The sequence below is a fragment of the Perca fluviatilis genome, chromosome 10 (genome assembly GCF_010015445.1).
Source record: "Perca fluviatilis chromosome 10, GENO_Pfluv_1.0, whole genome shotgun sequence".
NCBI classification, from domain to species: Eukaryota; Metazoa; Chordata; class Actinopteri; order Perciformes; family Percidae; genus Perca; species Perca fluviatilis.
This window is the reverse complement of record NC_053121.1, coordinates 39,846,853-39,864,131: the sequence shown is the minus strand read 5'-3', so window position 1 is coordinate 39,864,131 and position 17,279 is coordinate 39,846,853. Positions and strand designations below refer to the sequence as shown.

The following is a 17,279-nucleotide window of genomic DNA, read 5'->3' as shown; positions in this document are numbered from 1 at the left end:
TTGTTATCAGTAGTTTCAGTATGTTAACAGGTTATGTATGCACAGGCACATTTTAATCTTTTGTGGCCCCAGAATTTGGACAGGGAAAGCAAAAGTCTTCATCTTGCTTTGCAGAGTATTCTAGCTCTGCATGAGAGTGAGATTAACTGGAATGGAGAGTTGAACGCTGGCACCCCGCACTGCCGCTGCTTTCTCAACTAATTTGTGTTTTCTTTCCCTGCTTCTTCTCGCCCAAACTGATTATATGTAGAGATGCACATTCACAGCAACTTTCTAGGCCGACGATTCTTAGTTGCGGCCGCTGCCCAATTCACCTATTCTATTTTACCACTTTACAGCACACACACATATGTATTTTCTATCTTTTCTTTAATAGAACATGTGTTGACCAGATAATGGATCACTATAAAATAGAGCTATATAAATGACTCCTGGTGTGGGACTTTAACACACATCTAAAGAGCAACATTAGAACCATTTCCTTCTTTTCACATCCAATATCCAACCAGTGGCGGTTCTAGACAAAGTTTACCAGGGGGGCCAAGGAGGGGCCAGTGTTTAACCAAAGGAGCACATAAAAAATAGCAACAAATTATATTTAAAGATTATGAACTTTATTTTACATTAAAATCATATAAACATTTATGTTGTACAAGCGTGAGTGCAGGTGCAAGAGAGGTAGGGCCATAAAAAATGAAAAACGTCTACATGCATAGCAATATGTAGAGTCCATCATGACAGAATACTCGAGCCATGGATGAAGATTAGACCAGTTTGGCCTGAAGCTCCGTCTTCTGTCCCCCATCAATGTGGTTGGGAATATATTCAAGTTGGGCTGTACTGGTACATCATTCTTGGACTTGCTGATATCTGTAGAAAGATGGACAGTAAACATAGGGCACAACTACAACATGTATTTACGTATGCATGCATATCTGCATGTATTTCAAAATGTAGGCCAAGTATTTACTTAAAAAAGAAAAAGAAACCGAGCCATATTGACACTAAAAATAATTTACAGCAGAAAGCACCATTGTAAGGACACACAGCAGGCCTACCATTAAATTGTAATTGCACTGCTTTGCAAATAGTAAGAACCAACGAGTATGAAACTGGAACGGTTGGTGTGTGTGAGTGCTGCTGAAGTAAGATTTATGACTCAGAGTCTGAGAAAAAAACATTTAGAGAAAATATCCTTAAAGAGATGGATTACAAAATATTAGACATTAGAGGTGAATAAAAACCTTTGACTAACAGATATCAGCATGAATCTTCCCCGGCTGATTACTTACATTACCAAATATATGTTTGTGTTACAAGTTTTTTTTTATATATATTTATATTTTAAATATGCAAATGAGGCATTATCTAATGCTAACTTTTAGTGAATTTAGGAGAAAGTTTAAGGCTTAAATAGACAAAGTGTAAAATGAACATGTTAATGTGTATTTTGGATGTTTTCTTCCCAATAGTCTGAAAGAAGACATGTATGGAAGCAAAATTGCCCAAAATCTCAAAATTATGGTTTATGTTGGGGTGTCTCCCCTTAATGAAGAATGATCTAAGTTTGCATTAATAGGGATGGGGGTAACCCTAGGTTACGATATGATTCAGAACCTTACATGGATCCACTTGCTGTCCCCCTTGCTGTTCCTCTCTCTGTCCCTGTAGGTTTTCATCCTCCTCACCCTCTTCTTCATCCTTCTCACCCTCTTCTTCACCCTCCTCACCCTCTTCTTCACCCTCCTCACCCTCTGGAATCTCCCTCTCTGTGTCAGAGCCCTCCCTTTCATCACATGCCCTGTCTCCAACCTCCCCAGACTCCTCTGGCTCTCCCTCTTCCTGCTCCTCAACACCTTCATTTGTTTCTCTCACTGCTGTTTCTCACTTTTTTGGTTTACTGGGGCAAAAAAGGCCGCTATGTCCCTTCCTCGTTTCATGATAACTATTAGAGGGAGAAAAAAAACATAGGGGCATGCCTTACATTTCGTTGCCTAACCATCCCTCCCTACTTAACATGGGCATACAACCTGTTGATTACTTTACTCAAATGTATTTGTTATCGCAATGCAACAGCCGAGTTTATCCTGAACTCTCCTATATTGCACTCATGCATTTTTCATGCACAGCATTCTACCAGCCAGTCATTTTATTTCCTTTTAATTTATCATTTTGTGTTCCTAGTAAAACTGTCATTGAAATGTTTGATGTTTTAATATCAACTGGCCAATCGCATAATCATGATTTTCACAGTTCCAAAGCTGTTAGATTAAAATATCGTCTTTTAATAATTCTACTTCTTTTAATGTCAGGTAACATTAAGCCAAATCCTGGGCCTACAACCCCATGTATTAATTTACCTACCCCATCTGATTTTAAAGAACAAAATGGTCTTGGCTTCCTCCATATGAATGTTAGAAGTCTCGTGCCAAAAATGGACCTTGTCAGGGTTTGGGTGTCTACCTCAGACCCCGATGTTTTGGTTTTATCTGAGACTTGGCTGAAGAAATCAGTTTCTGATTCTTCTATTCATATTACTGGTTAGAATTTGTTTCGTAGTGATCGTCAAAGTAAGGGCGGTGGTGTTGCCATTTACATTAAAAACAAGTTTAATTGTAGAGTAAGTAAATGTATCTCCCGTCCTAAAATATTTGAGTTTTTGTCTATTGATATTTCTTTTTCTTCCACATCACTCCTTACTGTCATTGCCTGCTATAAGCCTCCTTCTGCTGTTAAGGAGGCCTTAAGTTCTTTAGCTGATGTATTAGTCGAATTACGGGATCGGGAAATTGTGCTTATGGGAGATCTGAATTTTGACTGGCTCTGTGCTAATTCTGACTGCCTGAAAAACATTTGTAATGAGCTAAATCTTACTCAGCTTGTTTCCTTCCCTACCCGTCCTAATATAAAATTTCCAGATAAGTAAACCCTAATAGATCTAATACTCACCAACACTCCACAAAAATATAAAGAGATAGGGGTGTTCTCTAACGACATTAGTGACCATTGCACCATAGCATGTGTTAGGGACACCAAGCTTCCTAAATCTAAGCCTCGCATCCTCATTAAAAGAAATTTTAACAGATTTGTAGAACAAGCCTTTTTACATGAATTAAATGGCTGCGATTTCTCTAGAATCAGCCTTATACCACATATTAATGTGGCATGGAACTACTTTCACTCACTTTTTCTCTCGATTACTGATAAACATGCCCCTCTCACATGCTATAGAATTAAAGGACGTGATAACCCCTGGTTCTCTAATGAACTGTCTTCTCTGATCCATGAAAGAAATGCAGCCTGGGCTTTAGCAAAGAACACAAACCTCCAATCTGACTGGACTAAGTTTAGGTATCTTAGGAACAAGTGCACTTACCTTGTAAGAAAATGCAAATCTGATTATTACCTTAAATCAATGTCCTTAAACCTAAATAATCCATCTAAATTTTGGAAGACAATAAAATCTCTGAAACCACCCTCCAGTGACTTGGCTCTCCCCAAGCATATAGTTAAAGACACCCAACAGATCTCAAACAAGAACGATATTGTTAATGCTTTCAATGACCATTTCATCAAGGCAGGTGACATTTTTAAACAAACATATCCGGAAAAGGTCTCACATGGCCATGTCTCCTCACCCCTCCAACACAATTCACCTGCTTCTCTGGTCAGTGAGGGATTTGATTTTGAATTAATTCCCTCATCTGTAGTGCTTAAGGCTCTTAAGGAAATTGATACTAGGAAATCAGCCGGTCCTGATGGCCTACATCCTGGTTTACTAAAATTATCAGCACATATCATAGTGGAACCTATTACATACATTTTTAACCTGTCTTTGTCTTCAAATGACTTACCAGATGTTTGGAAATCTGCCCATGTGTTGCCCCTGCTGAAAGGGGGGGACCCCTCCATTCTTGATAATTATCGCCCAATCTCTAAACTGTCTGTGCTTGCAAAGGTCCTAGAGTCTTTAGTAAATACCCAACTTAAGGGCTTCCTGCAAAATCATCACATACTTTGCCCGGAACAGTCAGGCTTTAGGGCCAAGCATAGTACCATTACTGCAGCTACCAAGGTGCTTAATGACATCATCTGTGACCTTGACCATAAGATGAGCTGTGCTGCCCTGTTTATTGACTTATCAAAGGCCTTTGACACAGTAGATCATTGTATCCTCCTCAAGAGGCTCCGTGGCATTGGCTTGGGCACTAAGGCAGTAGACTAGTTCAGAAACTATCTTGATAACAGAACACAGACTGTAGTTGTCGATGGGCATAGTTCTGTCCCACTGGGGGTCCGGCGAGGTGTCCCTCAAGGGTCTATCCTTGGTCCGATTCTATTTACTATTTACATTAACACCATTGCCTCTGTAGCAGATATAGGCAAAATACACCTCTATGCAGACGATACAGTACTATATTGTTCCGCACCTACTCTAGCTCAAGCTTATCAATCACTACAGCAGTCTTTTAATTTATTACAGACCATCTTCATTGAACTTAGACTGGTATTAAACGCTGGTAAAACTAAAGTGATGCAGTTCACAAAGTCTCGGACTGTACCCGCATCAACCCCTCTAGCCATTTCCACACTAGATGGGAAGTGCGTTGAAAATGTTTCATCTTATAAATATCTTGGTTTGTGGATTGATGAAAAGCTAACCTTCAAGGTTCATATTGAAAAATTAGTGAGAAAACTGAAAGTGAAGCTTGGTTTTTATTTTAGGAATAAATCCTGTTTTACTATAGCCTGGATGCCAGCCGAACTTAGCCCCGCCCACAAAATTCGAGGTCGGGAAGTTCGGTCTGGAGTCGCTCCGTTGAGAAAAAATTATTGCCCGAACAGGATCTGTTCGGACCAATCAGATTGTCGGACAGATGATCAACAGTAACAGAATCAACCACGTCACCAAAGAACGCTTGGGTTGAGATGTAGATTCCACCATCGCGTCTGTTACAGAAGATATCGACAGCGCATTCATTTTAAAATCCTCAGCAGAGGAGCCTCAACAACTGCCCGAAAGCATGGTAGCGTTATATGGTGGAGAGAGACTGAAGAGAGAGAGCGTTATATGGTGGAGAGAGATAGAGAGAGACTGAAGAGAGAGAGCGTTATATGGTGGAGAGACATAGAGAGAGACTGAAGAGAGGGAGCGCCCAGCAGCGCTAGAACAAAGCCGTGAATCAGAGAAATAAAACGTGTTTTCGCCGATTCATCTCTAGAAATGCGACTGTAGCAAGCATGTCACTATCACTAACGTTATCCACATTTATATTTACACGCAACAAATGATATATCCATCTTCAAAAAGGTCTAAAAGTCGGAAGTTAGAACGAATGCATTGTGCAAAGAGTGGTTGCTATGGAGACAATACACAGTGTTGAGTTCTGTTGACAGCTGAGTTGAGTTCCGTTGCTCTGATTGGATGTAGGTCTATCCAATGAATGCAGAGGCATTTTTTTTCCTGGTTCGGTTGGAACACGCCCCATAATCACAGCCCAATGGAGCGGTTTCAGACTCATATTCTGACTAGAATCTGAGTATGACCACGTCAGGCTAGTTTTACTACCCAAGATAGGAAGAAATTGATCAGTGCCACTTTCCTACCAGTCTTAGACTATGGGGATGTTATTCACATGCATGCTGCCTCTACCACGCTGCACACACTTGACACAGTCTACCATGGTGCATTACGTTTCATTACTAATGCCAAGTCACGCACTCATCACTGTCGTCTTTATGAGGAAACTGGTTTTAGCTCTTTAGGTCGTGGAGATGGTTCCACTGGCACTTTTTTATTTTTAAAGCAATTAATGGTACTTTACCAAGTTATCTTACTAGTTTGTTGACCAGGAATCATCACCTTTACAATCTCTGCTCTGCTAACATTTTGGCTCTAAATATCCCACGTGTAACAACAGAATTTGGCAAGACTGCTTTTAGTTATGCTGCTCCTTGGTGTTGGAATTTACTCCAAATTGTTATGAAGCTTTCTGTTCTCATCCCACTTAAACATTTTAAACAATTACTTAAACAATCGAAATTTGAACAATGCACATGTTTTCAATAAGCCTTTTTATGTTATTTTAAATTGTTTTACATGTACTGTAAATCAGTTTTGTTTGCTGTGTCTGTTTTTGTGATTCTGTGTAACTTGTGTACTGTTGCTCCAGGGCTCTCTTGTAAAAGAGATTTGACTATCTCAATGGGACATCACCTGGTAAAATAAAGGATAAATAAAAAAAACATAAATAAAATAAAAAATAAAAAATCATTCACTGAGCAGCACCACACGTTGCAGGCAGGTACCAAGGGGGTAAGCGAGCGCTTTGATGCTAACAAGTGATCACCCGCCGTTAGCATCCCATTGAGTGCCATTCATTCTGACGTCACTTTGACAGAGAATAACTTTACATCTGAAGAGTTTAAAGACTCTATTTGTCCGTTGTTTATTTCTAAAGAAACACGACAATGTATAAAAGGCTCCATTACCTTATACCTCACGTTATGGCTCCGTAGCAGACGCTTTTATAACAATAGGCTAACGATTGGGTCATAACCACGAGACTTACTGTCACACAGTAGAGGAATTACCGTATAGTACAGGAGAAGCTCACAGGCAGTTTGGACTTCCATTAGCTGTTTAGGTTTAATTACTAATGTTAACTAGCATGTTAGTGATCAGTAATTAGCCTGTGCCTATGTTATCTCCTTACATATACCTACGCTCTCCGTCTCTGTAAGATTGGGAATGATTGAGATTTCTCTCGGCACAGCTACCAGAAGACTTCACACTTTCAGACACGTTGCTCACGTCACATCTACGTCTTCAAGCTCAGTTGGAGGCTGCTCAGTAACGCTCAGCCAGCACCGGGAAAGAGACTTCTAACATCCTTCACTGGTCTCGTCCAGAGCAACGGGGTCTGTTGGTCCAGGTTATATATGTCAACGGCAGCTACAGTGTTTGGGTGTGCCGCTCTAATTTACCCATGTAGAACGTTGCGTCGCACATTAGTTCCACTTTTGGCGATCGCGTGTAAAACAATAATAAATTCACAATTTTTTTATTTGGTCAGCATGGGGGGTTACAGGGGTGGCCAGGGACATGTCTAGGGAGGCACGGGCCTCCTTAGGCCTCCGTGTAGAACCGCCACTGTATCCAACTAAAGAAATGTGATTCTGGTTCTTGGTGTGGTCCCTCCACGCCCTACTGTCTCCTTGCAGATGTTGCATATTGCAAACTCGTTATCTTCTGCACACACTCTGAAGAATGTCCAAACAGCTGACATGTTGCAAGTTAAAGAGACCGTGCCGGGGCGTCCGTGCCGTGCATGCCGTGCCGTGCGTTACGTGGCGTCCGTGCTGTGCGTGCGTCCTTGAGAACTGTAACTCGTATAACTTCTGTTGTCAGTTAATTGTAGCGTTAACCGGCATGAAATCGCCATATGTCAGACTGACCTGCAGCTCGCCGGTCATGGCCGAGCACGGGAAAACCAGCCAATTCCGGTCACCGGCCACTCTATCGGTGCATCTCTAATTATATGGTTACACAACTCGACTACTAACTTTGATGGATTAACTTGCAAAAATGGTCTGATTACCTCCATCCTTGGTGGCTGGAGATCACGGCCTCGCCGCCACTACCTCGTACCTGCTGTTGTTTCTGGGCCGCTGGTGTTTTGAATGAACAATGGTGATCAACAGATGGTTTCTATGGACTGTCCTTGTCTGGATCACTCACATTCATATTTGATCCTGTTTCATCTATTCTCCATTACTCAGTGGATGAACTTCTCCAGCTACAACCCCACCTGCGTTATATCTTCACCTGGATTTGGCTCGTCATCAATGGCGTAAATATATCCATCGTGGGTCCGGACGGAGATTCGACATCGGCGACACAAAGCCAATAAAATCCTTCTGCTCATCGTCACCTCGTCCTCTGAGAAAGCGCCACCGTGTTGTTGATCACGGTGGTACTAGCTAACTTAGCCAGGTCAGCTAGCGCTAATCTTGGCCACAGCAGTGTCTCCGTTGGGCTGTTCAACATCCGTTCGCCCACTAAGAAGGGGCCCCTGATTTATGATCTTCTACAGCAGGTTCTCAAACTTATTTCAATAATGTACCTCTTTTGAATTGTTTCTTTAAGCCAAGTACCCCCTGACCAGCGCTAATCATTTTCGGTAGAAAAAAAAGTGTATATAAGCAGGAACAGTACAGCGCTGTTAGCGATAGATTTACTAAACAACAGCCTTGGAACTAGGGTTGGGCATCATTTGGATATTAACGATTCTGATTCCAATCCCAATTCTTCCTTCTGATTCCGGTTCTTATTGATTCTCGAATCCGATTCTTTGAGTGGTGGAGTTGAAACGGGTCACATGCTTATTTCACAAATTAGAGGTAAAGTTTTATTTTGATTCAAAGGTGGGTTGCAGTTTGACGGGGCTTTTTCAATGTAAAATAACATATTCCGATGGAATCGTAATTTTTGAAACGATTCCAAGTAGGAATCGGTTCTCGATGCCCAACCCTACTTGTAACTGAAAAAAAACATTTAAACGCTAATGAGAAAAGAGACAAAAACTGTAAAAAAGACAAAAACTTGGAAAAAGATGGTAGAAAGAAGGAAGTAAGGCAAGAATAGGTCGAAATAGTATCAAAAACTTCAAAAACAGTGACATAAGAAGAAAAAAGAGAGAAACTTGTAAAAAGTAGAAGGAAGGAAGGCAATATTAGGCCCAAAGAAGGAGACACAAATGTCACATTTTTACTTTTATTAAACATTTTGTTAAATATCTCACGTACCCCCTGCAGTCCTCCAAAGTACCCCTAAGGGGACACGTACCCCCATTTTAGAAACACTGTTCTACAGGAAAAAAAATGTCTCGTGCCTGACTGAAACCTGGCAGCGGCAGAATGATTACACACAGCTCAACGAGGCTGTACCACCTGGGTTTGTTTACACCTGTCAATCGCGTGCGTCAGGTCAGGGGGAGGGGTTGCAATGCTCTACAAGGACAAATGGAGAGTGTCCACTGTTACTGCCCCTCCCTCCAACTCATCTGAATCCATAGTTCTACAGATTAGTGGGCCAGTCCCTACTATATTAGCCACTATCTATCGCCCACCCAAGTCCAACAATAATACTTTTAAAACTGATTTGTCTTAATGTTGTCATAATTTTGGGTAATTTTAATATTCATATTGACAATACTACCTACACTCTCACAAGGGACTTTTCCTCAGTACTGGACAGTTTTGGATTACAACAGCACATTGACTTTCTCACACACAACAAAGGACACATCCTGGACCTCATCTGTTGCTCTGGTTTAACCCCTTTTAATTGTACTGCATCTGACTTGCCCATCTCTGACCATAAGTTAATTTCTTTTAATATCAATTTACCACCATCTAAAACAAATCCACCTCACTCCATTTCATTTAGAAACATCAAGAACATTGATCTACCTGCTCTCTCTGTTGGAATCAACAATCTCCCCATAGACAAATCAGCCAACACTGACAACCTGGTTTCACAGTAAAATGATGGACTCCACCATCTCTTGGACACTCTTGTTCCTCTGGTACACCAACTCTACGTCAATTAAAAGTAAAAGGACGGAGCCTGGAACGTCTCTACAAAAAAAGCAGACTAGTTGTACACAAGGACATGTATGACAACCACATGCTACACTATAAGGATTCCCTCTCTATAGCAAAATCCAAATACTACATTCATCTAAAATCATCTGGTGAAGGGAACACTCAGGCTCTGTTTTCTACAATTAATACACTTTCACGACCTCCGAATACTCTCCCATCCCACCTGTATTCAATTTCTCAATGTAATAGTTTTATGTAATTTTTCAAAACTAAAATTGAAAATATTCACCATCAGCTGCCCTCTTCACATAATGACATGATGACAGTGCACTTCATTCACCTACCTCTGCCCCCCCTCTTCTTTATTATCTAGTTTCCAACTCCCAACTGTCAATGAAATATCTGATATTGTCCAAAAATCAAAATTATCCACCTGTCAGCTTGACCCCCTGCCCACCCACCTAGTTAAAACCTGTCTACCCTCCCTCTCCTCCTTCATAACTAACATCATCCACTCCTCTCTAATTTCTGCTCATGTTGCTTCCTCTATTATATAACTGCTGCTATCCCAACAACCTAAATAATTATAGACCAATCTCCAAACTGCCATTTATCTCAAAAATCCTAGAGAAAACTATTGCTGCACAGGTCCATAATCATCTCATTAACAATAACCTCTGTGAACAGTTTCAATCTGGTTTTCGCCCTCTTCATAGCACAGAAACAGCACTAATAAATGATACCAATGACCTACTGATGGCCGCTGACTCAGGTTTTCTCACTATACTCATCCTCCTTGATTTAACTGCTGCCTTTGATACAATTTATCACAATATCCTCTTGGACCGTCTTGCCTCCATTGGTGTCATCAATACATCACTCAAGTGGTTCTCATTCTACATCTCAGTTTGTACAACTTAAACATGTTCAATCACAACCCTCCCCAGTTACCAGTGGTGTTCCCAGGGCTCAGTCCTGGGGCCCCTCCTTTCCTTTTTATTTTCAGGAAATACAATATTTAATTTCACTGCTACGCGGATGACACCCAGCTCTACTTGTCCACCAAACCCACTCCCAAGCTCCCTCCGTCTTCCCTGTCTGACTGTTTAGACAAAGTTAAAACCTGGTTCACTCATAACCTTCTCAAATTTAACAGTAGCAACACAGAAATTCACATTGTTGGCTCCAAATCCACCCTAGCAAGATGTCCCAATTTTTCAGTCTCCATCAACAATTCCAAAGTCCCCTCTTCCACTCATGTCAAGAGCCTCGGTGAGATCCTCGATAGCACACTTTGTTTTGAAAAAAACACATCAATAATCTCAGCCGGTCTGCTTACTTTCACTAACGCACCATACACCGTCTTCGTCCATCACTTACACCCAATAATACTGCTACTCTCATCCACGCTCTTGTCACTTCCCGTATTGACTATTCTCTTTAGTTTACCCTACAAGTCCATCCATAAACTCCAATTGGTCCAAAACTCAGCTGCCCGTATTATCACCAGAACCCCAACAACTGAACACGTTAATCCACTCATTAAACAACTGCACTGGCTCCCTGTCCAATACCGTATTGACTTTAAAGGTCCCATGGCATGAAAATTTCACTTTATGAGGTTTTTTAACATTAATATGCATTCCTCCAGCCTGCCTATGGCCCCCCAGTGGCTAGAAATGGTGATAGGTGTAAACCGAGTCCTAGGTATCCTCCTCTGCCTTTGAGAAAATGAAAGCTCAGATGGACCGATCAGGAATCTTCTCCTTATGAGGTCATAAGGAGCAAGGTTACCTCCCCTTTTTTTGCTTTGCCTGCCCAGAGAATTTGGCCCACACCCCCACCCTCCACCTTGCCCCCCCCTCTCCTCCTCAATAGCTACAGACACAGAAATGGCACATCCTAAGGAAAGCTCATTGTGAGACTTCAGATACAGTATTAGGGGACCAGTAAGGTCTATATAAAAGAGACTTCAGATACAGTATTAGGGGACCACTAAGGTCTATATAAAAGAGACTTCAGATACAGTATTAGGGGACCACTAAGGCCTATATAAAAGAGACTTCAGATACAGTATTAGGGGACCACTAAGGTCTATATAAAAGAGACTTCAGATACAGTATTAGGGGACCACTAAGGTCTATATAAAAGAGACTTCAGATACAGTATCAAGGAACCACTAAGGCCTATATAAAAGAGACTTCAGATACAGTATTAGAGGACCACTAAGGTCTATATAAAATAGACTTCAGATACAGTATGAAGGGACCACTAAGGCCTATATAAAAGAGACTTCAGATACAGTATTAAGGGACCACTAAGGCCTATATAAAAGAGACTTCAGATACAGTATTAAGGGACCACTAAGACCTATATAAAAGCATCCAAAAACGACCATGTCATGGGACCTTTAAGATTCTTCTTCTCCCTTTCAAAGCCCTCCATAATCTCGCTCCTCCATACCTCTCTGAACTCCTTCAGCCCTACACTCCATTCCGAACTTTCCGATCCTCCTCTTCTTCACTGCTTTCCACTCCTTCTGCCCGCCTGTCCACAACAGGGTTTAGAGCCTTCAGCCATTCTGCTCCTGGCCTTTGGAACTCCCTCCTGCTATCCATCCGTACCATAGAGTCTCTACCCACATTTAAAAAATCCCTCAAAACCCACCTTTTCTTTTTTTTTATTATAGAATTTTTATTGTTGCAAACTGCATTTTACACTTTAAACCACCCCACCACCATAATCAACCCTACCCAGCCCCAACAAGGAAACCCCAATCTGATAAACTGTATGTCTGAAGATCCAAAAGAAAAAAAAATATATACATACAAACAATTACATATTTGCATACCGGTACAATAAAGCGTATCTACATACAAGCAAGGATTCATGGAAAATTGAGATGGTATTAGCACAAAAAATAAATAAAATAAATAAAAAATAAAACATTATATAAACCCCTCCTCAATCCACATCTAGGGTTGGTAAATCATTAAAGAATGTAATAAATTGTTGCCATTTTTTGCCAAAAGATTCTGCCCTACCTCTGATATTGTACTTAATTTTTTCAAGTTGAAAAAAAAGGCCAAGTCTTTGGGCCAGACAGAAATAGAAGGAGGTTGTGAGGAGGTCCAAGATAACAGTATTCTGCGCCTAGCGAGGAGAGATGCAAAAGCTAAAACACACCTTTTCTGAAAGGCCTACCACACATGATACACTCTCCATCAAAATAATGAATTGATTGCTATATTTTCATTTTTCTATTTCAATCTTTTAAATGTTGGTTTTAATTATATTTGCCTTTTTAACTGTAAGGTGACCTTGAGTGCTATGAAAGGCTCCCATAAATAGAATGTATTATTATTATTATTATTATTATTATTATTATTATTATTATTATTATTATTATTATTATTATTATTATTATACCAATGCAGGGGGAGAACCCAGTGGAAAAACCCACATAGAGTACGATGTCAGCACAGTTTGTTTTCAAATCCGCACCAACCAAAATGAGAATGCGTCGGCGACAGCAGAGTCTCCCTGAGCCTGCTGCAGAGACCAAAGTCAGAAATGTGTTCTTGATCAAACTAAATGAGAACATCTCTTCTGTTCCAGCTGGTTTCATTCGTCCTCGTCCTGCTGGCTCCACTGTTGAGCAGCTGCCATAAGCTCTTTCTGCCGTTTGACTGCAGTGACATTTACCGCAATTACAACAGCCAACCCAGTGGAGTGTACACCATCTATCCCATCAGAGCCACATCTGCTGTCCAGGTACACTTCATCCTCTCTAGGACGCAGGTTGAACTTCAGATAATAATAATGTTAAGAGTTACAAGTTCTGACTGATGCTTCTGATACAACAAAATAGAAAAAAATTGATTTCCCCAATCAAATTGATCTTTATTTAAATGTCCCATGGCATGAACATTTCACTTTATGATATATGGTCCCCCAGTGGCTAGAAATGGTGATAGGTGTAAACCGAGCCCTGGGTATCCTGCCTTTTAGAAAATGAAAGCTCAGATGGACCAATCAGGAATCTTCTCCTTATAAGGTCATAAGGAGCAAGGTTACCTCCCCTTTCTCTGCTTTGCCCGCCTAGAGAATTTGGCCCCCCCATGAGAGAGAGAGACATCATGGCTTTAATACGAGCAAAGTGGCAGTTGGTCAAGGCCACACCCCCACCCTCCCCCTTGCCCCCCATTTCTTCTCCTCAATAGCTATAGACACAGAAATGGCACATCCTAAGGAAAGCTCATTGTGGGACTGGCTCTAGTGGCTATAATTCTGCACCAAGGCTGAATTTTGGGAAAGAGACTTCAGATACAGTATTAGGGGACCACTAAGGTCTATACAAAAGAGACTTCAGATACAGTATTAGGGGACCACTAAGGCCTATATAAAAAAGACTTCAGATACAGTATTAGGGGACCACTAAGGTCTATATAAAAGAGACTTCAGATACAGTATTAGGGGACCACTAAGGTCTATATAAAAGAGACTTCAGATACAGTATTAGGGGACCACTAAGGCCTATATAAAAAGACTTCAGATACAGTATTAGGGGACCACTAAGGCCTATATAAAAAGACTTCAGATACAGTATTAGGGGACCACTAAGGTCTATATAAAAGAGACTTCAGATACAGTATTAGGGACCACTAAGGTCTATACAAAAGAGACTTCAGATACAGTATTAGGGGACCACTAAGGCCTATATAAAAAAGACTTCAGATACAGTATTAGGGGACCACTAAGGTCTATATAAAAGAGACTTCAGATACAGTATTAGGGGACCACTAAGGTCTATATAAAAGAGACTTCAGATACAGTATTAAGGGACACAATCACATTAACTTATAACTGTGTTTGTGTGTGTAGGTGTACTGTGACATGAATTCAGAAGGAGGACGGTGGACGGTGAGTATTTTAAATGAAGTCAATACTTCCTGCAGTTTCTTCACAATAAATCACATTCCAGTAAAAACGTTAGTGTTTGGAAACATGAGCTGTCAGATATCTTGTGTGTTTAGCTAGTTAACCCCCCATCCCGTCCCCCCCCCAGGTGATGCAGAGGAGGATGGATGGCACGGTGAACTTCTACAGGGGCTGGGATCAATACAAGACCGACTTTGGGGACCCTGCTGGAGAGTACTGGCTCGGTGAGAAATTAAACCAAACTAACAGTCATGTCTTCATGAAACTGTTTCTAAATGTTTATGTTTGTTTTCAGGTCTCGAGTCTGTCTTCCACCTGACTCAGAGGAAAAGGTACGAGCTGCTGGTTGACATGGAGGACTTTGAAGGAAACAAAACGTTTGCTCGTTACTCCTCATTCTTCATCGATCCAGAAATATACGGATACAAACTGCATGTTTCTGGATTCATTGATGGAGGAGCAGGTGAGGCTTCCATATTAAGGACGAGAATTTCAGCCATTAATTTTGAGGAGGGTGACATTGGTTCATGCTACATACTTGTCCCTAAACAACTAAACACAGAGTTAAACAAGTTGCTGAGAAATCAACTCAGTCCTCTGTTTATATTTCATGAATCACATGGTTTCATATTATAATCTAATTCTGTTTTAATGAAGAAATTTAAGAGCAAACTAACTTTGTCAATGATTTGAGTGTTCATCAGGTTTAGTGTTGGGTACCGTATCCTGAACTTTTTATGGTACCGACCGAATTACAGCGATAATATGGATGACCGATTGACGTTAAATCAAATGGTGCCAAATTTCTGTAGCTGAGCGTTAGTGCAACCTTGTCCGTCCTCTGCATGTCAGAGAGCGGGGCTCATCGCCGATACACCCGTCTGCAGAGTTGAGGTTCAGACGGACGAAAATACGACTCTTTGTTCAAGTCACGGGGAGTCATGTCAATGCCGATAAAGAGGTCGCGAGTGCAGTTACACTTTTCAAAACTCCACGCAGCAATATAATAAAATGGCGAGGGGAAACGGGTCGCGGTGCAGTTAAACTTCCTCTGAGACTGATGGGCAGAACAGGGTTCTCTATGCCCTGGTGACTGACTGACAGGCTGGAGGTTGTAAGGCAACTCTATGGTTCTATACAGGCAGCATATTTCAGTAAAAAAGCTTTACATAAAACAATAAAAATAAATGTAAACAGTCATGAAAAATAAATATTAAAAAAGCTAAAATAGAATAAGTTACAGTGTAGTTAATAAATAAATAAATATTTGATTTAATAGGTTGTAGGGACGGGAGAGGGAAGGGTTTATTCTGTGTGGAGTGTAAAATGTTTTTAATAAATAAAATGTTCAGAGTAAATAGGATGAATATGTTTGGAATTATTTTTACAATTGAAATGTTTGTTCTATTACGGATTGAGGGAAAGGTGTTTTAGCTGGCTCAATCTGTAGCTTTATTGATTTAATTAAATATATATACCATAATAGCCGTTAAATGTCCAGTGTTGTTAGTTCAGTAGTTGTATTATTTAGTTATACTTACTCTAGGTAGAGAAGTAGACTGTGGTTATACTGGGCAAATAAATACACTTTAAAAATGTATATCATTGTTAGTTTAATCATAATGTTCGGATTATACATATAGTTTTGTTTCTGTAGGAGACGCCTTGACTTTTCACAACGGAATGAAGTTCACCACCTTCGACAAAGACCAGGACTCTGATGCTAGGAACTGTGCCAGACAATACCTGGGGGCGTTCTGGTACAAAGACTGTCACCATGCAAATCCAAACGGTGTTTATCGTTGGGGGGCTGACAGCTCTCTCTCTGCTGTTGGAGTGGAGTGGTTACAATGGAAAGGTCATAACTATTCCCTGAAGACCATCAGCATGATGATCCGTCCTGTGCAGTAGTTCTCCAGGACCAACGTCCAGCAGAATATCAGCTCATCTCTTCTCATTTCTTTCTCTTTCTCTCATTAAGCATTTAATCTCACAACAGGTCTTATTTTCCTGAAACTGGGCAGCAGCACTAAGAAAACCAACTGATGTTTGTAAATCTTGTTACCGTCTGTTTTGTTTTAAAGCAGTCGCAGGTCGCTGCAATGTGGAAGACAAGTCCGATGTGTCTCCAGTTGGGCGGCTGCAGCAGGAAAGTAGGGCCCATAATCTTTAAATGGAAAAACATATATAGTCTGATTGGTAGTGTTAATCACGGCATGAACTGATAACACAAGTCTAAAAGAGAGAAAGAAGTAAAGAAAATGAAAATGAAAAGTATAAAAAGATCTTTGCAGTTCAGGACATCCAGTTGACGTTTGGTGGAGGTTTGAAATTAAATTCTCTATTAAATAAAAAAAAGATGGATATGCTGTGGAATGTTTATTATACTATTAATATTATTAAAAATTAATGAAAGTATACCGGCCAAACTACTGAAGTATTACTGCAAATAATTGCATTAAGTTTGTTAAATATGACTGAAAAATCATTAAAATATTGCTGAACATATAACGGTTAAACTGTTACTGAAAATAAAAATATTTCACAAATAAATCTTTTGAGAATTGAAGCATTTGGAATAAATGAACAGCTTTGATCTTTCTTTTCTTCTCTTTAAAACTTACTTTTCACATCTGATTCTGACTCTGCGTGAACTTTCTGAGACCTCGTTCTGGGACTTTTTCATACTTTCAAGAGAACTTGAAGAGAAGTTGACAAAGTGCAGCTGG

At 40.4% G+C, this 17,279-nt stretch overlaps 1 protein-coding gene across 1 annotated transcript in view; it reads left to right on the top strand.

Moving 5' to 3' along the window:
* LOC120566847 (microfibril-associated glycoprotein 4-like) overlaps positions 1-16,876 on the top strand; it is a 17,047-nt gene extending 171 nt beyond the window's left edge. The window contains exons 2-6 of the mRNA XM_039813507.1: positions 13,228-13,383; positions 14,494-14,532; positions 14,678-14,774; positions 14,846-15,013; positions 16,208-16,876. Coding sequence (XP_039669441.1) covers positions 13,228-13,383; positions 14,494-14,532; positions 14,678-14,774; positions 14,846-15,013; positions 16,208-16,461 — 714 coding nt within the window. The 3' untranslated portion in view covers positions 16,462-16,876. The remainder of the gene's footprint in view (positions 1-13,227; positions 13,384-14,493; positions 14,533-14,677; positions 14,775-14,845; positions 15,014-16,207) is intronic.
* The last annotated feature ends 403 nt before the right edge of the window (positions 16,877-17,279 follow it).